The 26,953-nt window shown below is 41.1% G+C and overlaps 1 protein-coding gene across 2 annotated transcripts in view; it reads right to left on the bottom strand.

Moving 5' to 3' along the window:
• Positions 1-26,953, bottom strand: part of SPOCK3 (SPARC (osteonectin), cwcv and kazal like domains proteoglycan 3) — a 2,692,952-nt gene that overhangs the window by 333,517 nt on the left and 2,332,482 nt on the right. For both annotated transcript variants that reach the window (XM_044062207.1, XM_044062208.1), the window contains exon 9: positions 13,614-13,835. In XM_044062207.1, coding sequence (XP_043918142.1) covers positions 13,614-13,835 — 222 coding nt within the window. The remainder of the gene's footprint in view (positions 1-13,613; positions 13,836-26,953) is intronic.

The following is a 26,953-nucleotide window of genomic DNA, read 5'->3' as shown; positions in this document are numbered from 1 at the left end:
TATATATAAAAATTGTTTTGTCATTTCAGTATCATCAAATTACTGTTATAAAAATTAACAATGTGAAGTTGTTCTATCTCACCTTCATTTTCACTAATGGATTCATAGCCGATCCTCTGCTCCAACTCAAAAGCTCAAGGTCTTCAACTAGCTTGTAGCCTACTCCCTATCCCATAATACACTGGTGCTTCCCTCAGATCTTGTTTGCCGCTGCAACAGATCGGGAGTTCGTCGACAGCTCTGGACAGTATAAGTTTGATATTTTATAAAAAATTGATAGTTTAGCTTAGTAGTTAGTTTCTAGTAGTTGGATAGTTTTTCTTCCTCACATTACTTACTTACTTAGCTTTAAAACTTAGTGTGTGTGTTTTTTGCTAGTTGTTAGTGGCCGTTTTTTTTTTTCTAGGCCGTTTATTTCTACAACTCGTTTAAGTTAGAGGGTTGTTTAAATAGTGAATTCTCCCTACCCTATAGTGTGTTTAGCTTAATCTCGGGTTTTTAGGGCAGTAGTTCATTTTATACGGTGTGTGTGTTGTAGTTATAATATTGTAGTAGTTAGAGCCGTGTTTTTTTATTAGGGCTATCTTAGAGATATATATTACTGTGTGTTTCCTTTATAGTTAGGCATATAATGTGTTCTTGCCTTTGTTTAACAGTTGCATTGTGATCCATTTACGTTAGTAATTGATAGTTTCTGTCATGTCTCAGCAAGAGAAAACTAAATCTGGATTTAAAAAGTGTCCTAAACGTGGACAAAAAATGTCGATAACAGATGGTCACATAGAATGTGTTTATTGTTTAGGTGAGGTCTACTTACAGGAGAACTGTGCCATCTGTCACTCCTTTAGCTCATGTGCTTCACAAATGTGGGAGTAAACTAATAGCTAGGGGATTATTGAAGTCCTCTTTCCAGGAATCTTTAGATAAAGACAAACCAGACAAGCCTTTAAAATCATCCAAGACTTTGTCTTCCAAATTGTTTTCTGGGTCGGAGCTGAAAAAGAGTTCATTGACCTCTAACCCAAGTCAGACTGACACCTCACCTCCATTGCCTTCGGAACCGGAGGTTGTTGTTCATAGGAGACGGTCCCCAATATTGGAGCCGGTATCTCTTACTTTAAAGTCTCCAATCCTTCAATCACTGGCTTCTTATATAACTTCTTCCTGGTCCTCAAGACTAACTGATAAGGATGTGGATTGTGGTGCAGAGGCTTCTGCAGACACTGGCACTAGCAACAATTTTGTCTGGGCCGACCTCTGAGGCTTCGGAACTGACTAGAACCCATTCCATGACTACTGTTCCTCCTCCAATTCGACCCAAAGTTTTGGAGCCAGAGTGTTCGGAGCTGATGATTGTGGAACCATCGGGGCCGTCACCCCTCCCGGGCCTCTCGATTCTGACTACTCTGACTTCTTCGGTGCCGACATTAGAGTTTAGGAGCCAACACTCGCCAGTCGGGTCCAGAGAGGATTGTTGTACTGATCTTTTGGTTCCAACCTTGCCTCTTGGGGCCACAGGTCAGGTGAGTTCAGCACCTACCTTGGGCTCAGAGCCCACCGCTTCAGTGCCATGAAGACTGCCTGTTTCTACAGATCCAGAGGTCTCTTCGGATCAGAGCTGAGGGGCTTTTGATGCCATGAGGAGAGCATTGTCCCCTTGGGCATCCACATCATTGGTACCAGCAACCTCCTCCCATAGAGCACTAGAGATCTGCTTCACTGATCCCATAAAAGAGTAGAGAGTCAGAGCCTCAGGTTGCCCCAATGGGTGAGCTCTGCTCTTCTGGGACCTCCCCAGAAGCTCCTACTGAGGAGGTTTCCAGGAAGACGCTTTGCAAAAGGAAGCATCTGGACTCTCAACAGGAATCCATGACATCTGATACTGACTTAGATGAGTCAGAAGGGTCCCCAGGGGCCCCCTTTGAAGATATCTCCTTCGGTGATATCTTGGAAATACTGAAACACAGGGGTGGCTGGAAGCCCATTAACCCCACTGATGATGAGTCAGTACTCCTGAAGGCTTTTGGGTCTCAGCCCTCCATCTCTTGGGTGACACCGCCTTTTGATGAACTGATAGATCTTGTTTCTCGAAAGGCTTGGGAGTCCCCGGATACCATGGAATCTTTCTTGAAAGGTGTGGGAGTCCCCGGATACCATGGAACTGGTCCCTCGGAGGCCTAACAATTCATAACGTCACCCCATGACAAGATTTTCCTTACCAAAGGAGTATCCATTGATGCTATGGTGGTGGCAGCAGCCACCAAAAAGGAGTTGTCAGAGACCTCTACATCTGTTTATCATCCTAATAGGGATTCTAGGATCATGGACAGATACGGAAAGTGCATGTTTAGTTCAGCAGCCTTTGTTCTTTGATTCCTGAACTATCTTGCACATTTTACTAGACTACACAGAGATCTCCTTAAAGGAGTTGGGAGATAGTCTACAGGGTGCAGTAGCTGCGGGGGTCTCAGATAAGGTAACCTCCCAGCTTGCTACCCTAAATTCCCTTATAAACTCTTCCATGCTTCTGATTTTTTACACAGCTTATGGATTGAGCAGGGCAGCAGGTTCAGGAATTACTCTTAGGAGACACTCCTAGATGCATTTTTGTTCCTTTGAAGAGCCCTATAAGTCATCCTTTGCTAACACCCCCTTTGATGGTTTGTCCCTCTTTGGACCAAAAGTGAGCAAGATGGAAAGACTCTGTCTGCTGTAGGAGTCCATTTTTCCACCCCTACCAGACCTTATTCTAAAGGTCAAAAGAGTGGGAAGATGTGGTTTCATAAATCTCAAGGAGCTTTATTTGACACACGTGGTGAAACCCTCTCTAGAAGCAAAGCAGGGGGTAATAATGGAAGATGCCATACATGCAGCAGAGGGGGCCCACAGAATTAGAGCGACAGAGATCAGTTCTTTGGAAAGCCCTATCAGTGCTCCTGAAAGGAGGCCCATCTGTCCACCTCCAGAGGCAGTCGGGGGATGCTTATCTTTGTACCCAGACACCTGGCTAAAAATAACAAAAGACTGTTGGGTACAAAGTGTCATATTCAGAGGATATTCAGTTCCCTTTGCCACCCCTCCACCCCTTGTGAGAAAAATCCTGGGCATTCCACCCTGTCAAAGGGAACAAGCAACCATAGAAATTGCAAGGTTGCTAGAAAAAAGAGTCAGCCAACCAGTCCCAGCAGAGCAGAGAGGATCCTGTACTTACTCAAGGTTCTTTTTAATTCCAAAGAAAACAGGGAACTGGAGACCCATTTTAGATCTCAGCAGATTGAACAAATCTGTCAAAAAAACAAAGTTCCGGATGGTCATGTTACTCTATACTTCCCTTTCTATGGAAAAAACAATTGGATGTGCTCAATAGATCTCCAGGATGTGTACTACCACATAAAAATGACCAGACCATCCAGGGATCATCTGCACTTTTGTCTGGGAGACAGTCATTATCAGTTTTGAGTTCTGCCCTTTGGTCTCACTACAGTCCCCAGAGTGTTCACCAAATGCATGGCAGTAGTAATGTCTCACCTGAGACTCTTAGGATACCAGGTGTTTCCATATCTAGATGACTGACTCCTCACCATCACCACCAAGCATTGACTCATACAAGCAAGGGATGCAACCTTAAATCTTTGCAGTCAATTGGGCATTACCATAAACTCAGAAAAATCCTGCCTTATCGCCATCCAAATGTACCGTTTTATAGGAGCAGATCTCAACACTGTCTCTATGACTGTAAAGCTTCCAACAGAATGAGTTTGGGCCCTTTGACAGCAAGTCCTGAACCTCATCTCAAAACAAAAAGCCCCAGCTTCAACAATGCTCAAAATATTAGGGACAATGGCGGCATCAATCATTGCTATTCCTTTTGGTCAAATGCATATGCGTATACTGCAATGGCTGAAGTTCACACAATGGTCCTTTCAAGAACTTCCAATGTCACACCCGATTATAATAATGAATGAATGCAAGAAGGATCTTCACTGGTGGCTGACTTCTCCTCAAGTAACAATAGGACCCCCTTTTATTCTACCCATGCCTATCGCCACTGTGACCATGGACGCCTCCCTGATAGGGTAGGGGGGCATTTTCAGGCAAGGACAGCCCAAGGCACATGGGAGAAACATGAGGCTCATCTGCATATCAATGTCCTAGAGATTAGAGCGGTACTTCTAGTGTTGCAGTCCTTTCAACACTTTCTTCCTCTAGGGACTATTGCACTACAGACGGGCAACATGTCGGTGGTCTGGTACATAGACAAATAAAGAGGAACCAGATCCTACCCCCTATGTTGAGAGGCCCTGAGAGTATGTCAGTGGGCAACATCCACCCAGTGCTTTCTTATAGCAATGCACATTTGGGGAGATCCAGTTTGATAGCAGACAAATTGAGCAGAGCAATTCTATTGCCTCACGAGTGGTCCCTGAAAGAAGTAGCGGAAAGGATATTCCACAGATAGGGCCAGCCTTGCTGCGACTTCTTTGCAACTCCCACCAACACCAAATGCAGCAACTACTTTGCCCTAATCCCCACTCTGGGGGATACCCCAAGGGATGCGCTCATACACAGTTGGCCCCGGGTCTCCTTTATGCTTTTCCCCCATTCCCTCTGATACCCAAATTTTTACAGCAAGCCAAGACTCTGGGAAGGACCATCATTCTAATAGCCCCTTATTGGCCTCATCAGATTTGGTTTCCCTTCCTGCAGCCTCATCTACTGGAAGAACCATAGATCCTGGACCCAGTTCCAGATCTTCTGATTCATTCATCAGGGGCTCTTCATCCTGTACTTCATACCCTCAGATTGACAGCTTGGCTGCTCCAATTCCAAGAATAGCCAGGTTCCAGAATCTTTCACCTGCAGCTCTGAACAAGCTAACATCTTCTCATAAATCATCTGCCAGAAAGTTATACCTTAGTAAATGGAGAAGATTTTCCATATGGGCATCCCAAAATTATGCTGACCTGTATTTGTCTTCTAGAGTTTCTGATCAAGCTTTTTAATGAAGGGGCAGCTGCAGCAACCATTAGGGTTAAATTGGCAGCAATTTCTAATTTTCATATTGGCAATCAAGGGGCTTTTAAAGGTACTATCCACATGAGACATCCTATTAGATCTCCAGATAAACCACAGAACATACATTTTGTTCTTTCTCGAATCATCTTACCCCCTTTTGAACCAGCCTCATCTTGCAACCTGAAATACTTATGGAAAACCATTTTTCTAGTAGCTATTGCTTCTGCTTGAAGAGTTTCAGAATTACATGCTTTGTCCATTAAACCCTCATACTTGATTTTTCACAATGACAGAGTATCACTGAGGACAAATCCATCATTTTTACCTAAGGTTTGTTCACAGACAAATCTCAACCAGGCTATAGAATTACCTGTTTTTTTCCCCAAAATATACTAATAAGATGGAACATATGCAGCACAACTTGATGCCTGCAGGCACCTTCGATTCTATTTAGACAGGACTGAGGACATTAGAAAATCAGAACAGCTCTTTGTTTCCTTTTCAGATTCAAAGAAGGGTACTCCTGTGGTAAAAACCATGTTGTTAAAATGCTTTTCAGATTGCATTTCCTTTACATCTAGCTCTGTGCACATGACACTATATCATAAAGTAAAGGCCCACTCAACTGGGGCTGTTTCCACATCTTCAGCCTTTCTGGCCAAGCTACCTATAGATTCCATTTGTGCAGCAGCCACATGGTCTATACCTCATACCTTTATCACTCATTACAAATTGGATGGGGCCTCCAGGGACAGGGCTTCCTTTGGTTCCATGGTTCTGAGGAATATACTTCCGTGAGCCACCCAAGAAACATGGTGCTTGGGAAGCTAACCCATCAGTGAGAATGAAGATGAGATAGAAGAACTTCACATAAAGAAGTTATGTACTCACCATAATGTTCCATGTGAGTTGTTCATCTCGCCTTCATTCTTACATCCCACCCACCAATCCCCTTGCCAAGAATTTCTTGAGAACCGTGAAGTTTAGAAAAATCTTGGTGATATTTAGTCCTTATCTACTATATTCTTGTGTCTTCCTACCGGGGTATTTACCTATCAGTATAGTTGACTGCAGACAAGATCTGAGGGAAGCACCAGTGCATCATGAGATAGGGAGTAGGACACAAGCTAGTTGAAGACCTTGAACTTTTGCATTTGGCTGAGTCAGAGCTGAGGACTGGCTCCGAATCCATGAGTGAGAATGAAGGCGGGATGAACAACTCACATGGAACATTATGGTGAGTACATAACTTCATTTTAAAAAGGTCACAGATAGTCCACTTCCTAGGTTAATAACTTTCTCTAGTCTGGGATGTTTTAGGTAATACCAGAACTTTCACAGATACTGAGACCCCTGACAATGATGTCAGGCCCAGGAACACATCTGTGTGGTTTGGTACTTTCAAATATCCCTTTGCATAAAGTCTGGCACAGCAGACTGCTTATGGATATTATACTCTGAACTCCACGCACTCATACAACACCATAACCCCCACATCTTAACTCTCTCTGAAATTTGGCTAAAACCCTACATCCACAACTCAGAGATCTGCCCACCTGGTTTCAACATCTACAGACTGGAAAGATCGACCAAAATGGGAGGTGATGTCGCTATTCTCTATTCTGACACTTTCAATATCTTACCACTCACCATTACCCCTCCCTCCTTCCACCCTGCAGAGCTACTCATAGTGACCTGCCATCTCAACACCTACCAAAAACTAGCCATAGCCTCAATCTTAATCCCACCAAGGAATAACATTACCATCCTTGAAGACATCTTATCTTGGTGTTTTCATCACATCCCCTTTGAAACTATCATTCTTGGGGATGTAAATATAGACTGGAACTCAGTTAATTCTACTACACCTTCTCATAGTCTCAATCTACATGGTTTTACTCAGCTTGTCTCCTCTCCCACCCGGCTTGGCAAAAACCACTCCAATTCTGTCCTTTACCGGATTCTCGTAAATTCTCCAAATTGGTACCACCAGCCAGGTACACTACCTGATTCCATCAGTGACCACCTGCCTATCCATCTTACTAGATACTCACCCAACCTCACTAATACTCACCTCATAAAATCCATCTGTAACCTAAGAAAATTCAATACCACCTCCTTCGACAAAATTCTCTCCAAAATTAACTGGTGCTGCCTATACGCTCTACCTTTAAACAACACAGTCAGCTACTTCAACCAGACATGCCTAAACATACTCAACTCTCTTTCCCCAATCAGGAAAATAAAAGTCAAAGCTAAACATGCCCCTTGGCTATCCAAAGAAACCTTCCACCTTATGCATAAAAGAGATGCCACATGGAAAAAATATCAGAAAAGCAAATCTCCTGCCCTCCTACAATCATACAAGGAATTTAGAAACCTTACAAAAAAAAAGAGTCAACCAGGACAAAAGAAACTTTCACTTCTCTGACCAATCTCTGCACACTTCTAACCCCCAGAAGTTCTGGACAGCCATAAAAACTCTTCTCAAACCTGGCTCACCCACAACTCCCAACCCTTTTCCCAATCAGTCACTCTCAGATACAGCCAACCATTGAAATCACTACTTCATTGATACCATTTCTAAACTAGTACCTAACACCTCTAATAACCCCAACCCCACCTCTAATTCAACTTCCAGTTCTACTACTTCCACTACCAAGCCCACACCTTTTTCACATCCCCAATCTGACTCCACTAACTCTCAGACCCCTTCATGCTCAAACCTGTCTCTGTTAGTTATATTAAAACTCTCCTCAGTAAACTCAAACCTTGTTCTCCCACCCCTGATAACCTACCTCCCCAATTCCTTAAACTTGCTGTTAACTCTATTGCCCTTCCTATCACCATTCTAATCAACCGCTCAATCCAAAAATCCACTGCCCCCTCTATTTGGAAGCAATACTACACTATCCCACTACATAAAGGAGGTAAATCCACAGAACCATCTAACTTACGTCCCATTGCTATTCTTTCTCCCCTCTCCAAAATTCTCAAAAAGTGTATCTATTCTCAACTACTTTCTCACCTTACTCAAAACAGTCTTTTAACCACCAACCCAGCATGGGTTCAGACCCAAACACAGTACTAACACTGTACATTTGTCCTTCTCACATACAGTAGCTGAGGCCAGAGACAATAGCAAACTTATGTCCTGCCTTTTCTTTGACCTCTCAAAGGCTTTTGATACTGTCTCTCACAATGTTCTACTTCATAAACTTTCTCACCTGAAAATTTCCATCCCCACTCTTAATTGGTTCTCAATTTACCTGGCCAATTGCCTACAAGCAGTTCTCTCCCTTTCTGGCAGCTCAGACCGGTGTTCCTCAAGGCTCAGTTCTTGGTCCCCTCCTTTTCAGTCTCTTCACCAATGATCTACTACTGCCTGTAACCTCTCTTCTATCATTCAGTACGCAGATGATTCCACTCTGATCTCCATTTCTGACTATCAACAACCTCCACCATTCCACCCAAACTTCATTTCATTCTGTTGGGAACTGGCTCACCAACAAGCAACTCATCCTGAACCCCTCTAAAACTAAGCTCTTATTATTCCTGCCTAAAACTCTAGTCCAACACAAATTCAGCGTTCTCTTATCCTCTCTAAATGGCACCATCACAAGACCAGACTCACACACTAAACTCCAGGGTGTCATCATAGATGACCAGCTCAAACTAGACCTCCACATACTTCATTCCATAAAGAAAACACACCAAAAACTGCTTTACAGAAATAGCAAATTCCTGACCCCCAATTAAAACTGCTGCTAGCCCAATCCTATATCCTCCTTGCCCTCCTCTATGCCCCCCCGCTATTTTCTAATCTACAAAATAACCTGCTGGAAAAGCTTGACCAAACCTACAACAAAATTGCTAGATTTGTCACCAGCAGCTCCTATAAATCCCATCACTGCACAGCACTCACAAAACTACATTGGCTTGAACTCCCACACCTTCTGGCCAAAAGTCAGCTAATCCAAGCTTTTACAATTCTTAATTCTAACTCTGACTGTCCATCTCTGATCAACCTGATCTCCTGGTACACCCCTACCCGTTCCCTGCGCAGCTCTGATACACACTTACTACAAGTCTATAGACCCAGTAAGAACATAGGTAAAATACTCTAAAAACACTCCATTTCCATTATCTGGAATGATATTCCACTCCAAATCAGAAGCCATACATGCCTTTCTAACTTCAAACACGACCTGATACTGTATCTCCATTACAACCCTATATGTACCTGCAACCACCCTACTTAACCCCTCCCTCTCCCTATACCCACTTTACCACTACGTCTGATCTATAAGACTTTTCCTATTTCTATATCTTACTTTACATGCTCTCCCTTCTACACCCTCCCTCTACATCACTACATCCCTTCTCTACTACTTTCTTCTTCTGTACCATCTCTTCCTCTGTTCTGAGGCCCCTTGTACATACACTTTTCTCTTTTTTTACTCCTGCACTAGTTTCTTCCTCGGATCTGAGGCCCCCTGCACATACACAATTTCTCCTTCTAGTCACTAATCTAATAATGCCATATTATTTTCAAATGATTACCTATAACCTTAATTCCCTTACTGCATTCCTCTTGGACTTATTATCGCTGTTTTTCCTTTTACAACCTTACTATTATACTTTTGTATATAGCTATTTTTAATTCCATGGAGTACATTATTTTTTTTCTTATCCATTGTATTCTTGACATTGTTTTGCTCTGTATTATTGTAAACTTGTCTCTACTTGTATGTCTATGTCTATTTGGGGCTTTTTCCCTCAGGTCTCCACTGAAAAAGGGTAATTTCTTACCCAGCTGGACCAACCCGGTTAACAAATGCAAAATAAAATAAAATAAATAAATAAATACTCTGTTGTCCAGGTGAGACCTTCCAGTTGTTATAAAGGAAACCCATAATTACTGAAGCCGCTTGCATCATATTACACCAAGGGGTAGAGCAACCTGGTGTGGCCTACCTTATAAATTAGAATGACATCTGACATTGCCTGGGAGTTTCCATTCACAGTGCACAGAGGGTGTAGGAACTGGGTCTATATTGAATAATCGAAAAGTGAATTCACAGAATGGTATTTACGTCAAAAATACCATTCAGTGAACTGTTAATAGTGAGACTGCAGTACAATGAAGACCGGAAAATTTGTCCTTTCCTCACTGCAGTGCGATCTCGGAGTTGGTATATATAATTAGCGGGGGGGGGGGGTGCACCCCCCACAAGAGTGAATTTGCTGAATGGTATTTTCAATGTAAATACCGTTCAGTCAATTCACTTTTCGATTATTCAATATAGACCCATAGGAATCATGCAATGCCTGTGCAACACTGTGATGTCACTAACTCACTGTATATTTTTTAATAAAGGCTGATACCACCAGGACAAATTATTTGTTTATCCACATTTTATACTTTTAGTGCTTGAATGGCTCAAACATTACTGGATCCTTGCCATGTAATACTCCTCATGCTTTGTGTAAAGGTCCCTTCTTTATGAATTCCATCATGTCCTGCCATGTTACATCATCAAATAAATCAAAAGCCAAGACAGGCCTGTTTTCTTGCATATAGATAACTGTCACTGCTGAAGTGATATACTGACCACATGTGAAAAAAATGGGAAAAGGGGGTTACGGGTGATGGATGGATGGAGAATTTTGCTTTACAGTGATGATATTTAAGGTTCCTATGGTGTACCAATCAGCGGATTCATGCTAACTTTTTTCTATATGCTTTTTCCCTGTGATCCTAACCAATCATTATCCATCTCACTCATAACTCTAGAACTCTCATAATAATGCCTCCCCAAGACATTATGCCTTCAGAGATTACCCACGTAGTTAGGAGCTGACTGACCAGAGAAGCACCTACAGTTCAAAAGGTCCACAGGTAATAACAGCATCATTATCTCAGCAGTCTGAGGCTCTGGCTTCATCTCACCTGAGTCCCCTGATCCCCAGAATCCAGGCCCACTTGCATTTAAGGGAGGACCTTAACTTCCCCAGAGCACCACTACTGACCTGCATCACTAACAAATCCAAGGTTGGGATATTTTTTCTACCAGTCTTTCTTGCCTCCCTAGTGACTGATGTGTGTGTACTTGTTTCATTGTGAATACATGTTAAGTTTTTCATGATGCATGTGAGCTGTCACACACAAGCACTGTGAAAGCTGTCTTAAGTATCTAGGCAAGGTCAAGCACATATATCTTGGTTATTATTACTGTTTGCCATATTTGTATTCCTCTAGCAAGTGCTGATAGTACAGTGGATGTGACAACACCTCCCTAAAGGGTGGGCAATCTGGTGTCACACTACTCAAAGTCACCATTCCCCTTGTCATCACCTCCAGCACCAAGGCTGCTAGTTAATCCCTGATCATCTGGGTTGTAGGCAAGGCTTTCACCCATTTTGCCTCAAAACAGATGCAAGCATCATATTAGCTTCACTTGAAAGATGTTATATTGCCAAACACACTTCACTGTTATGACAATTTTAATGACAACTGCCTTTCTATTTAATACACAGCAGATATGGGGGACAGGAAGAAGCTCACCTGAAATGGAGACCTGAGTAGCTAGATACTACAACCCTACTCACTTATGCTTATTTTTTCCAGTGATAAGTCTTTTCTCAGTAGAATTTCATACCAGAAAAATACTGGAATCTAGTTTGGTATGAAATGATGGCAGTAATTAACTGTCCTTAAGTTGTTTGAGATTTTGTGCTTCTCTGACATTGATGAAAGGTGGTAGATCTTGGCTCATGGGATCTAGAAGGCCAAGCACATACAAAAAATTGCTAAGTATCCAGATAAGACCTCTCTTGGCTGTTTCACTGTAATGTCCGCCTGTACTTGTCAGTGGTTAATTAATTATGCTAGAAGTTTGCAGCATTATCTATCTGCTGTGATGTAGGATTTAGCATCAGTACTGTTTCTGAAGCTCACTGTGTGTTTTTCAGTCACAGTTGGTTTTTATACTTGCTTATTTGCTATATCATGTCTTTACTGTGATGGCATCTTCTGTTGCAGTTTAACTAGCTGATCACTCTGTACCTCCATACTGTGTATTTTTCAAGTATGGCTGATTGTTTTAGTACTTTGCTACATTACATCTTCACTGAGATATTAGTACTTTGCTACATTACATCTTCACTGAGATATTATCTACTGCGTTATCTCTTAAGTAGTTGTTTCCATTGTTCTTCTATGCCTGTTGTTTTTAAACATTTCTTTGGCACACAGCATTACTTCTCCTTTCTGCATTGTATTTAATGCGTATTACCCAAGTCTGCTGTTGCTACTTTGGTTATCATTTTATCCTATCCATGCCCTTTACACCAAACATCTATTGTAACATTTTGTCTGTTGTATAAACTGTGCTTTGGCATTCTATAATCAGCCATTACCTATGGCTCTTGGAATAATGCACTATGATATCTGTACCATATGAGCTGGTACGTCACTGTACACTGCATTGGAATATTCTGTTATGGCATCCAAGCCTGATGTTCAGTCCATCCTTAACAATACTGTGCTGTAATGTGCTGCAAAGAGCTGTACTGAATGTCACTATATTGTGCAGTATCATATTGTACTGTATTGGGTTGTATTACAGTGTATTGTACTGTTTTACAGTGCTTTTTCTGTCCTTTATATACATCATACAGTGCTCACTTCAAGACAAACCAAAGGACTCTAAAATTCTATCAAACCATAAACTGTATATCATCAGGTGTTTATAGATCAGTTGTGGCTCCTGTCTGACTGTTCCATCTGTTGTCAATATTCTAGTACCAGGCACCGTGAATCAGTGTATAGGTTGCCACATGCTTACTCAAAATCATTTACTATTAGCACAAAATGAGTGCACAGGTGAGACATGAAAATACTTATTGCAACTAGAGGTAAACCTCTCACTCACAAACTGGTTGTCAGTAGCCATACTAACACTATACTCAGAAACATGCTGTAACCCAGATAACCCCAGAGGAAAACAAGGCTTTCAGTTCTGAACTGCTGAAATGAAGTCTAAGACAGCACTATTAAAATGAAGCAAAACTGAAGTGTCCAGTTTCCAAACTAACATGCTTTAGCTAACTAAAAAAGTTGGCTCATGCATCATTTAGTTATTAATATACTATGGGTACCTTGTTCAAGCATAGCATCCAGATATGTACAAAAAATTCTTAATTAAAATTTATTATTTCTGTTCATCTGTGTACTGTGCAAAAAAAAAAAAAATCACAAACATAATCCAGAAGCATAAACATCATTGGCAAGTTTATCTCTGTGTGGATTACTATTAAATAAAATGACTCTGGCAATACTCCTGCATTTACTACAGTGATTTACATGTCAAAACACAAGTTAATTAGCATATGAGTTGTTAGATTGCTTAAGGATAATATCACATGTATTATGTGAGAAATTTTAAGTAGTGCATCAGCTTCAGTGGAAACTGTTAAGATTTTGCCATCAGATCTGATTCTACACTCTAAAATGGTTTAGCAGCATCAGGAGGTGTAACAGGTTGGGGCACAAGAAACACAATTATCTACACACATTACTCTGCATCGCTTACCTTGCTGCCTCTGGAAGCAGTAACACCACTCATTGTTAGAGATACGACCATCTTTGTAAGTGTCACAAGAGTTGAAAAACGCCTTGATGCACTGTTCGTTCTTATCTAGATAAATACTTCCAAGCTCTGACTGATCCAACAATAAGTCATAGTTTGTGTCTAGTCTGTTGAACATCCAGCCCAGTGATTCTTTACAAATTGGCAATATACTAGTGTCAAATCCTGAAACATAAAGTTAAACATTTTAATTTCAGTTTTTAAAAATAATTATCTGAGTTCAGTACATTCAGCTATGATTTAGAAAGAAGAGTTGCACATATAATAACGGTATAAATATAACGGACATTCATGAGCTTAACAGTTTGATTTCCATAAATATATTATTTTGAAATGCAGACATTTTCAAAACAAACTGATGACAACAGACTCTCTAAACAATGGACATATTATTAAGAGGACATAGGAAATAGCTGTGCAGCAAAGAATAACTGCACTTCGTCATTTCAAGTTAAATGTCTGACAAAATTAGTCACATGAATTTTAATGATGAACCATAACTAAATGTTTATTGCTAATAGTAATCACATTTCATTGGTACTGTGTTCTGGTATACTTTTTTTACAACCTCCATTTGGAAAGCATGTGAGTAACCTGAAACTTGAAAATGTAGCAGATATCTGCCTTTCTCCTTTTTTGACTTCTGAATGGAAATATTGCACTTCTAAAACACTTTACTTGAATTTATCTGGTTAAAGCGTTGTGCTTCAGAAAATGAAGCACCTTCTCTCCTTCTCTACTCAGACAATTCTGAACATTTCTGGAACAGTCACACGTTCAGAACATGCAGCTATTTTGAGGTGGCATATGTCCTTAATAAAGTACACTGTATCCAAGAGGTGAAATAATTTCTGTTCAGCAAACTGTTTTTACAAAAGACTGTGCAGTCAGCTGAAATGTCTAGTATAAATAATATTTGGAGTGTCCATTTCAATTTTTATCTGTAAAGTTTGCTTTTCTTTATGATGCCAAGATTTAATGTAACTAGTGGTGCAAACATAGGCATTAATGCCTCATAGAGTGCTTGGTTTTTAAGTTCAGTTTCCAGTTTGTGCTTTTTCCAGTGGAGACTAAATGTTTTTTTTTTTCTGTACCATGATAGATATTCACAAGGGTCTACAGTTTTCTTCATTATTGCAAAGATACGCAAATAGGTGACTAGATGACGTCCATCATTTGATCACTGCTGCTGTAGCCTTAGCTATACATGTTAAATCCTGATTAGGATTAACAGCCTGCCAATTTTCAAAGCTTAGGAACATCTACCATGTTCCAAAACCATTACAAGCTAAGAAGAGTTGGAGAAAAACAATAGTTTGGACTCCAAGCCCTTCAGAGCTTGCCTGTTCCCAAAGAGTGCTCCTCTTGTGGGCTTTTGGGGATGATAGCTGGCTAATGCTTTTCCAGCATTGGGAAGATACGTTCCTTTTGGGAAAGAAATTCTTACTTTATGAGAGAAAATTAAATATTTCTATAAAATTAATAAGTGTAAGCTAGGAAAAAGTTTTTTTTATGACTGTGATTTGACTTTTAGTCACTTGACTATGAGTGTTACTTTTTACTTTTGTGGGAAGACTTGTTTTTCGATAGCTGGCTAATGCTTTTCCAGCGCTGGGAAGATAAGTTCCTTTTGGGAAAGAAATTCTACTTTATGATAGAAAATTAAATAATTCTATAAAATTAATAATTGTAAGCTAGGAAAAAGAGTTTTTTTTATGACTGTGATTTGACTTTTAGTCACTTGACTATGAGTGCTACTTTTTACTTTTGTGGGAAGACTTGTTTTTCATATCTAAAAGTTGTATTTATTTAACTTTGGGGGCTGGAATATTTTCTCTTAAGTGCTTGTCACTGAGTTTTTGTAAAAAAAATTGACTTTTTTAATACTTACTTACCTGTGTCAACAACTACTGCTGCTAGGCTCCATGGGATCAGGCATCTTTTTCTTTCACTATGGCACAACCTACTGGTTCCTCAATTCTTCCTTCTTTTAGGCACAATAAGAAAAAAAATCCAGCCAGCCTTGGCTGCTTCTTCTTCAGGATACTAAACTGCCTCATTCACCAATGAGCAAATCTGCTGTGGCCATTTCTGGCTCCTCAGACCATTCATATTTTATCTTTCACCCTCTGGTGTAGTCCCTACAGCCATCATGGATGAGGGGTTAGCTATGTTCTCTGTGGATATCAGAGTACCCTTGATGAGCAAGAGATAATCACTCTTGTTGGTCCTGGATTAAAGTGCAAGGAATTCTTCTCTGCTTAGCTAGATTGAGATACCTGCCCCCTAGGGATGGTTTGCCTGTCAGAAGTAGGTTACTAGCAATTGGGTTGGTAATGTAAAATACTGATAGACCTGCATCTTTGAGGACAGAGCTTGTTTAACTTTTCACTCTTTTTTTATTCATGAGAAGAGTTTCTCATAAGAAGCTATGCTGCCAGGAAAAGAGGTAATGTTTTGCTAATTTTTTTTTTGTTGATTTTACATTCATTTCCAAATCTAGAATACACCACACTTAGAATACGCAACCTATGGCATAAAAAATATAAAAAGATGTTCCAGCACTTATTGAAAACTTTATCTTATGTTACAGTCAGAGTCAAAGTACAGACATAAATCACAGAATTGTAATTTTGGTGTCACTTTCCCTCCATATTTTCTCATATTTATTTTCCCAATCTGCTTATTTCATTTCCTCCGTGGGTAAAAAAAACTTCCTACCTAAACCTAAAATGCAGACTGTCTTATAAATTCAGCTACTACTAATTTATTCAGTCCACTTTTAACTACTTTTTCTGATAATCATCTATCCCAGATAGCAACATCCTATCTCCTACTCTGCATCTACTTTACTACACAGCATTTTTCTGTCTTGCTACAACACATTTACTTCAAATAAGAGAGTTATCTAGCCACCTTTCTCTGTCTCCATCTGTGCCGACTTCCAGGACTCACCCCTCACATTCCCCATCCCTTTTTTTAAGTTTTACTGAAAAAGCACATCCCTATTTGCTTTCCATCCAGTGGTTTATTAGCACTATTCCTACATCCAATCCACTTCCATGCTTCACTCCATATAGTCCAGCTATTTTGCTTTTCAATCCACATTGCTGTATCCCTAAGCATCACCCATGCCATGCACTTCCTTTGCAATACATCTGAGAAATTTAAACATATTTTATGTTCCATTAAGTACATTTATGTAGACATATGATTGTAAAGATTCAAAGATCATGCTGCATGAGTTCTCATCTTGAAGACAATGCTATTTTGAAACTTGATGAGCTCCAACTTCGGAAGCATTACAAGTGTCATTTCCAAGTGGGAATCTAATAATTGTCTTCTTTTTATGGCATTTTGGTAGTCTTTACATCTTCCGAGAAGCATTACTATTGATGTACAGTATTTTGTTTAGTGTATAGTCTCAGAAGGCTTTGTGAATAAGGTTAAAAAATAATCTTTATAACCAAATGGTTCTGTAACATTTCCAACTTTGAACGAATGTAACGTTCACAGAGTTTGTTGTAAAGCTGATTCTTTCCTTGCATCTTGATAGTTAAGTCTAATAACAGTTCACTGATATTAATAAGGAATGCCAGATATTTAGCTAAAAATCATCATATAAAAAGTTGGAAACTTGCCCTTTGATGCTCAGAAAGGATTTTATTTCCTTGTGCAATAAACAGTACAGGTTACGGTGGCTGTCTTACTCAGAAAAACATGGCTGAAGCAAATTGTATCAGTAACATGAAGGTGAAAGGGTGTGCTAGGGGTCATGATCGACAAATCTTGATCGGTCTTTAGCACATTTGAGGCATTCAGATATGTATACCAGTATTGCATTTGTGGACAGAACTGAAGTGCATAGCATTCCAGGTGTGACATGAACAAATGTATCAAACAGTTTGCAAGAGTTTAAAACAAAATAAGATCTTTTTTCTTAAATTAAGTTTTTTTTAGCATTCTGTGTACGTAACCGTAACAACTGCTTGCTACAAATAATTATGGAAAACAAAATACAGACCTAGTTCTCTTTTTTAAAGTAAAAGATGCTCCACAATTCTTAATTTCAGTTAGTAGCCAGCACCCATATTTTCATATTCAGCACAAATAATAAAATCTACAGAAAGAATTATGTCAAACATGTTCACTGGGTGCCCAGGTCATCTCAAATGACTCCTCTGGACCCTGAAGATAAAATGGTCCTCTCAGACTGCAGTCTTCACTAAGTATCCTGCACAGGGAGTCCAGATATCCTGCAAAGGAACCTAATTTTGAACAAATTAATTTGTGATGTCATCCCTTCAGTCACTACCTGAAGATCATGACTGTAGGTGAGAAGAAGTGCATGGGATAACTAGTAAATCTTAAGGCTACGTTATCTCTTTACCACTTCATATGAGTAAAATGGTCTACATTCCACTCCCTTTCAGTCACTACTAAGACCTGAGGATACTATAACTCTTCCAGTTGAAGAGGCTGCTGTTACTCACCTGCTGACAGCGATCTACTCTTTTCTAATAGAGAGTCACGACCTCAATGTGGGACGTTTTCTAATAGACAGTCACGACCTCAATGTGGGACGTTTTCTAATAGAGAGTCACGACCTCAATGTGGGACGTTTTCTAATAGAGAGTCACGACCTCAATGTGGGACGTTTTCATTTTCACTTTTCTAATAGAGAGTCACAACCTCAATGTGGGATGTTTTCATTTTTAACCCAATCACTTCACATTTAGCACTGCGCTACACCACAGTAGAGGTGTCCGTGTTAAGAGAACAACATGATTTACAAATAAAACAGATGCAATTATCACATCTTCAGAATGGAATCCCTCAGAATTTGTCTGCTCTTTGATAACTTGCTCATGAAAATCCTGAAAAGTAAGACACATATAATGCATATAATAGCTGAATCCTAAAATCATCCTGAAATTACTGGATTTAAAAAAAAAAAGGGATGCAAACATAACTCCTACTCCTCAAATACAAGAACTCACTGGCACATAGCTGTAGTTCAGGAACTGCAGAATGTTGTAGAACTTCCAATAGAAATTCCAGGGTGCAAGGTCATGGGCCCAGAACTTGGACTGAAGTTCTAAAGGTGGTGGTGTTTCCATATTCATAAAGGATGTGCACAGCTCCAGACTGGTAGCCCAACATAACACATCAGATATACTTCAGGTGCAGCTAACATTGGGTAAGACAGCAATTCAGGTTGTAGTCTGTTATAGGTCCCCAACCATGTCCCAAGACTCACACTCCACATTCCTAAGCACCCTGGAGAATATTAGGGTCCAACCTCTTTCGGCTATTCCCAGCTAGGGTCAGTACAGAGGAACTCCGGTCTGCTAATGATTGGCAGTGGATTTTTATGGTGCCAAGTTGCCAGCCCGACGCCCACCCTTCAAGGAAGGCACACCCATTCATGCACACACCTACCTGCATGTCTTTTACATCACTTGACCATGGGGAGGACATGCAGACTCCACATAGAAGGCGCTCTAGCCGAGAATCGAACGGGAGAACCTCTTGCTGTGAAGCAACAATGCTAACTGCTGCACCACCACGGCCTAACATTAACACTCTCATACTAGGTGACTTCAACTACCCCTCCATTAACTGGGAAAACTATTCATGTACCAATACACTTGCCCAACATTTCATGGAATTCATTAATTCCAATGCCCTGGACAAGCTTGCTCTTAACCCCCCACTAGAGGTAGCAACATCCTTGACTGTGTAGAGCAACAGTCACCCATATTAGTAATGACCAGGTCAACTCCTCCCTGCTTAGATCCAACCACAAACTAATCACCTTGAAAATCCACACCCCTATAACCCCCCAACACATACACACATGCAAAGGTAACCACCATGAAAAACTTCTCCAAAGCTAACTTTGGGATTCTAAAAACAGAGGTGGCTAACTTCACGGTACCCATGCAAATGGAGAATAGTTGCATGACCATCGAATCATACACCAATGCACTGTACGAACACGTACACAAATGTGTGGATCTCACCATACCCAATAGAACCAAGATGCTCTCCTCCAAAAAAAGGAAGCCAATCTGGCGGTCCCCTGCCATAAACAAGCTCTACAACAGAAGGAGGAAACTGATGGGGAATAGGGTGAATTCCCAAGACTGGAAAAACTCCCTTATCAGCCTCAACAAAAGATTGAGATCCTTCATCAAATCCTGTAAGCAGCTATGAAAACAAAATTGTAACAGATAGTAAAGACAACCACAAGGCCTTCTATACTTATGTAAAGAATCTCTATGGCAATACCCAGATTTGCTCTGAGCTACTGCACAATGGTACCTCCTATACCGAGCCAACAGATATAGGCAATATACTGGCTGGCAGACTCAGTGCCAAATTTACCCCTCTCACCCCCAAAAGACCAATCACAATACCAGTAGATTGCCAGATACCCAGTATTACTGCTGCACAGGTTAAAACAGCACTGTCCAAGGCCAAGAATACAGCTTCTATTGGACCTGACAATATCCCTGGCTGTTTTCTACATGAACTACAGAGTGAACTAGCACCTCACTTGTGTGCCCTGTTCAATCACAGCCTCACCTCAGGCTTGGTCCCTACCGAATGGTGCACTGCTACAGTCATCCCTCTCCACAAAGGAGGAGTGACTACAGACCTTGGTATCTATCACCCCATTAGCCTGACAAGTCTGATATGCAAAGCTATGGAACACATCGTCATTAACCTAGTAAACAAGGATATAGTGAATCTTCAAACTCTGGATCCCACACAGTTTGGTTTTGTGAAGGTAGATCATGCCTGCTCAACTTGGATGACTTCTTTGAGTCAGTCACCAGAGCTGTGGATGAAGGCAAGGTGGTTCATACTGCCTACCTTGATCTGGCCAAGGCCTTTGATACCATTCCCCATTCAGGAATCATAGACTCAGTGAGCTAGGCATCAACCCCTATATCACTAGGTGGGTTGCAAACTGGCTCACAGAATCCACAATGTGAAAGTAGCTGATTCCTAGTCAGACTGCCAACCAGTCATTAGTGGGGGTCCCAGTCCTGGGTCCTCTCCTGTTTGGTATCTACTTCAGATTCTGGCTGACAAAGTTCACAGATGACTGCAAGCTGGGAGCCATTATTAACTTCCCAAGTGATGTTGAGATCCTACAGAAAGGCCTCACTGAGACCAATAACTGGTGTCAGAACCATGGCCTTAAGATCAATGCCAAAAAATGTGTCATAATCCCCTCTGTAAAAATCCCAGTTCCTATGAATTAACACATCGATGGTAGTCCACTGAACACAGAAGGCATTATAAGAGATCTGGGAACACAGGTTGAAAGCAACCTCTCTTTTGACCACCATATTGCCACTGTGGTCAGAAAGTCCTTCTATGTGGCACATCTCATTACTAAGGGTTTTGCATCCAGGAAGAGAGAGGCCATTGTCTCCCTCTACTCTTCCCTCATTAGGCCAATCATTGAGTACAATGCCCCATTTGGCATGTACCTCACTAGGCACCTGCAACAACTGGAGAGGCCACAAAAGTACCTCACAAAGAGGATCCTAGGCTGTAAACACTTGTCCTATATGGACAGACTAAAAAAACTCCAACTATTCTCTCTCTCATATTGCCTACTTAGAGGTGATCTCTGCTTGACTTACAAAGCCATGTCTGAACCAGCTCTATTAGAAATGCTACATCTAAAGAAATCCCAATCCCTCCACACCACATGCTCCAGAGACCTCAACCTCGTTACCACAATCAACAGAATGTGCTGGAGGGACAAGTTCATAACCCAAAGACTGCCCATGCTATGGAATAGACTTAACATACATGTCAAACAGAGCACATCACTGGCCCTCTTCAAGAGAAATCTTGATGAGTGGATGGGAAATAGAAAACTCACCCCGGGGATTACTCCAGTGGCTTTACTTGACAGAGGCACTACGAGCTAAAGTCAGGTGGCATGATTCCGGGGTAATCCTACGGGCTAGGCTTGTAAAGGCTCCAGGGCCATTAGCCTAGCACACACCTATGAACCTAGGTTCCATGAACCATGATAAAATATGCATTGCTCCTCTTGAAAAAGGATTTTGACTGTCAGATCAGATGCCTCCTTTCTGCAACCCTAGCACAGGCTTTCTCAGTTAAACAGAAATATTCCTACAGCCCTTACTATCCCATGGGGACCACCACTCAGTTTTTTAGTCTACAGGTACTACTGTCACTTTCCACTCAGCAGTGAGAGTGTGAGCTAATCATGACATTTCAGGCAATATCAATTGATTTAAAATTTTCTAAATGGAGCTCACCCACTTCCACAGTCTTCCCAAAGGGAAACTTTTTTTTCCTATCAACAAGACAGTCTATTTCACAGGAGGTTATTCCATCATACCCTCACCTTTACAAGCTCATTACACCCAAACCAGTTACACAAATATTGTAGGTACTATCTCTGGGATTCAGAAATATTTGCCGCATTGTAGAAGATAATAGTGCGCAATGAGCAGGCGTGTGCATATACATATAATCCAAAGACAAACTCACCACAGGGGTGAAGACTGAGCAGCAGATTTCTGGCAGCGCATGCTAATGACTATATAAACAGATGGTAATGAACAATAGTAGTAAAATGAGGGGCTCCACATATGCCAACATAGCATAGCTAGAGTGGGGCAAAGGGTGCAGCTGCCCTGTGCACAAGGTGATAGAAGGCATGATTGTCAGATGCTGATCAGTGGACTGTACATTCATTTCTTACTGGAATTTCTGAATACTGGTAGAAAAATAATGCTTTTGGTCAGGACTGATACAAAGAGCTTGCTTCAGTGCTTCTTGTGTGGTGTAACTTGTTGCAAATTGTTGCTGCAAATGTATCAAGTGGTTTGCTATAGTTCTAAACCAGAACACCTTTCTTTGCTTGTTAACTTAGAACTGAGGGGGAATTAGCTCAGGGATTGGCACTGGGCACTAACTAGATGAGCTAGCTAGAAGTCACCAAGGCATTACTGAATATGTACACAAACACACACTCACACACACACACACACACACACACACACACATATATATATATATATATATATATATATATATATATATATATATATATACACACACACACACACACACACACATACATTATACATATATATATATATATATATATATATATATATATATATATCTAGGTTTACTATCAAAAATTCGAAAATAAAAAAAAAAGTGTACGGAACTTCGAATATTAACATCGGAAATGAACATTTCCGTATGCACCTAATGTCGAAAACAGCTGTTAATTGTCGAAAATGTTGCTCGCGACATTTTCGACAATTAACAGCACTCCCACCTTTCCCTTAACTCCCTACCTAACTAGCCTACACTCACATCTATGCAGGGCAAGCCCCTGCACCCCTCAGGGGGCTGTGCCCCCCACACCCCCCCTAACTTAATATTCCAACTCCGAGATTGCACTACAGTGAGGAAAGGGATGTATTTCCCTAACTGCACTGTACCGCAATCCCCTTACATGAGAGAATGTTATAATTGCGAATGCACAGTCCATTCGCAATGATAATGTTCGCTCACATAACCTGCCGAACTATGAAGTATTCGAACATATGTTGTTTGAATACTTCATAGCCGTGCAATTGCACATCGGCATTTTGATAGTAAACCATATATATATATATATATATATATATATATATATATATACAATGCTATGAGCCATGGCTATTTGGCATTCATCTGTTCTTAACATTTCATTGCCTTCATGACACCAAGACTGAGCTCAGCCATCCTCATCAATGATGGCTACCATCTGTGAAGGCAAAAATGGACAGACTGCTTGGACTATGCCTGCCATATTGTGTGTTAGCCTTCGAAGACCTGCCTTACATCAGTATGCAATTCAGTCTGTGAAAAATGATACACATATGGGACATGCACTCCTGGAATTCAATCCACACACCTTGCAGTACCTGTGTCATCTGTAAATTCTGTGCCTCCACAATAGCCATGCACATACATTGGGTCACACCCTTTAACACAGTTAGTTCAGGGGTGGGGAGTGCTCATTACTTTGATATGCACCAGTACATGCACCCATGTGGTTATTCAATTGCCCTATGGGGGTTGTGGTAGACATTAAAACCTGGGCCATAGGGGTAACACACTGCCCTGACTGCAAATATATACATTAATCTGTCATCCCTGTGTGCTGTATGTCTCTCTTGGGAGCCAACAGCCACTGAGGCTGTGTCCATGGTCTGGGTAAGGGTCTTGTGCTCACACTCCTGTCCATTACAGACACTGTACCTGTGTTCACACTCTCAGTGTCCATCACAGATACTGTACTCGTGTTCACACTCCCTTTGTTAGTCACAGACTCTGTATTCCCTAACCATGCTAGCTGCTCACTGACATCATCAGAGTTAAATGAGTCTTGTCAGTTCCATACAGTGGTGTCAGATAGAAAATCCCCTCTGAAGACAGTAAACACCAAATCCCAGTATAAGCATAACCCATCATCTCTACCTCACATCCAGTACAGACTTAACAATACAGTGGATACCAGCAATACTGACTTATGTACCTTAGCCCATGCAGGAGCCCATGGAGGTCATATCCCTGATGTACCTACAGTACCCACACCTCACAACATCAGGGAAATGATCAGTAATAAAGGGTGCAATTAAAACTAATTATGGTGTAATACAAGAACAGTCATACTCACTTTGGGCTTCTCTCATAGATATTTTAGGGACCTGCTACATCTTGGCTCCAAGGTCCAACACCACACCATGAGACTGCATGTTGTCAGGATGATAGAAATTCCTTTGTCTCCATCAAAGGTGTCTTGAGAGATTATCCCCCCTCCCCCCCATCTCATCCTACCTTCCTGTGCAAGGCAGAGAGAATATTTTCTGTATTGTGGATAATGTTGGTGGCCTTGCATCTCACCTGCTCATAGTTGCTGCCCTGGGCACTGACTGCTTTGATGTCATCAGCAAGATCCTGCCAAGCATACCTACCTCACAACTGTCCAGATTTTCTCAGAATGTTCTGATGTTTGCCTGATACTTTTGGTGTGTTCTTTATAAAATGTGTTGTTCTCTGATAAATAACTGAGAATTGAATTCATTACATAATGACAGACATTTGAGTTTCAGACTTCATATCCATCATAAAATACATGCTAATACAAAACCTACTAGTATATCAACTTTTTTGTTTATAAGAGTAAGATTTAAAATGTGTCCCTGGTTTTCAGCTGTTTCCCCCCATTATTTTTGGCTTTATCCAGAATTATTGTGTTTAGAGGCCGAGCGGTATGCCTAGCAAGCTCCTTCACAGTAAGGCCAGCTAGCAGTCCTCTGCCCAAACAGCTTCAGGTCATGGAGGTTGGCATAATGGTAAAGATATTTACCTTACCAACACAAGGTGCAGGGTTTGATTCTCCCATGGAGTAATTGGTTAGGCTTAAAATGGCCCACAAGGCAGTTAGTGTAGCACTAACCTATGAATAAATACTAACCCAGTGAGGAGACCCTTGTCAGTATTTTAATAGGTACAAACCCATATGTCACCCGGTGGCTAGCCAACTAACTCACAAACAGGACCCAATAAGTTAGAACTGGGGGGTCCACCTCTACAAAGAGGCTAGTCACAAGTGGGGCCCCTCAGGGATCAGTCCTTGGACTGCTCCTTTTTGGCATTTACTTCTGAGAAGCCAAGGTCAATCTCAGTGGTCTCTGGCTGACTAAATTTGCAGATGATTGCAAAATAGGAGCTGTCATTGAATCTCATACTTACACAAATGTTCTCCAGCAGGGGCTGACATAGACAAACAACTGGTGTCAGAGTCATGGACTAAAACTAAATGCTAAAAAAATGCATAATAGTATCCTTTGGGAAGTCATCCATCCTTGGCAACTATCATATTGACAACACACCCCTTAGAGTTGACCCAGTAGTCTGGGACATAGGGACACACACAGATAGGAATCTAGCCTTTGATCATCATGTGTTTTCAGTGGTGATTCATTCTATGTTGTGCAACCTATAAACAAAGGTATGGCATCTAAGTCCAAGGAAGTGATTGTTCAACTGTATTCTGTATTCATCAGACCAGTCATTGAGTACAATGTCCCCTTTGGTATGTACTTAACCAGGCATATCCAACAATTGCAATGTCCACAGAGGTTCCTCACTAAAAGAATACAGGGTGTAAGTAATATGTCCTATGCAGACTGCCTCAAGGTCCTATCCCTATATTCTGTCTCCTACAGGGTTTTGAGGGGAGATCTATGCTTGGCATACAGGGCATTGTTAGACCCCACCCTGATGGGCCTCCTGCATATCCACAAAATAAAGAGTAGCAGAATTACCCATTCAAAAGACATAAACCTTGCCTGTGATATAAGCAGGACTTGCAGGAGAGATACTGTAGGTATGTATCCCGGAGACTACCCTGTATATGGAACAGGCTCCCCATCTACGTGAAGCAGAGTTCCTCCCTAACCCAATTCAAGTTCAGCTTGGACAACTGGATGGGAAATCAGAAATTCATTCCTGGTTTGGCACCTATGTCTCTAATGCAAACAGGTAACCTGTAAATGATTCATCTCACAAGCCCATGCTTATACTTATCAAGGGTATCAGAACTTGTCAGAAATTTGGGATGTATGGCTAGGCTTAAAAAGGCTCTTGTGGTCATTAGCCTAGTGGACACCTATAAATCTACGAACCTATGGAGATGGAAAGTCTGCAGCAACACCTCATTCTCTGTGTAAGAGAACTTTATAAGTCTTTCTGTTTACCAGGAATATTGCTGCATGGAAAAAACATACACTCTGTGAATGTGCCACTATGTACAGCTTTATCTGGCTTCTCTATGTACACTATAATGCTCTTTTGGAATTGTTAATAGCAGATATAGGAGGATACTTTATAACTTCATCCACGAACAGGCATGGATACAACAGTACAATCAATTTCCCCTATGCCACCCAGATAGACACACACACACACACACACACACACACACACACACACACACACACACACACACACACACATGCACACACATGCACACACACATGCACACACACATGCACACACACACACACACACACACATGCACACACACACAAGCAGACACATGCACATGCACACACACACAGACACACAAACACACATACACACACACACACACACACACACACACACACACACACACACACACACACACACACACACACACACACACACACACA

Source organism: Protopterus annectens, chromosome 2.part1, assembly GCF_019279795.1.
Source record: "Protopterus annectens isolate FY-2018-M chromosome 2.part1, PAN1.0, whole genome shotgun sequence".
Taxonomy (NCBI): domain Eukaryota; kingdom Metazoa; phylum Chordata; order Ceratodontiformes; family Protopteridae; genus Protopterus; species Protopterus annectens.
The sequence above is the reverse complement of the archived record's forward strand: the minus strand, read 5'-3'. Positions and strand labels throughout refer to the sequence as shown.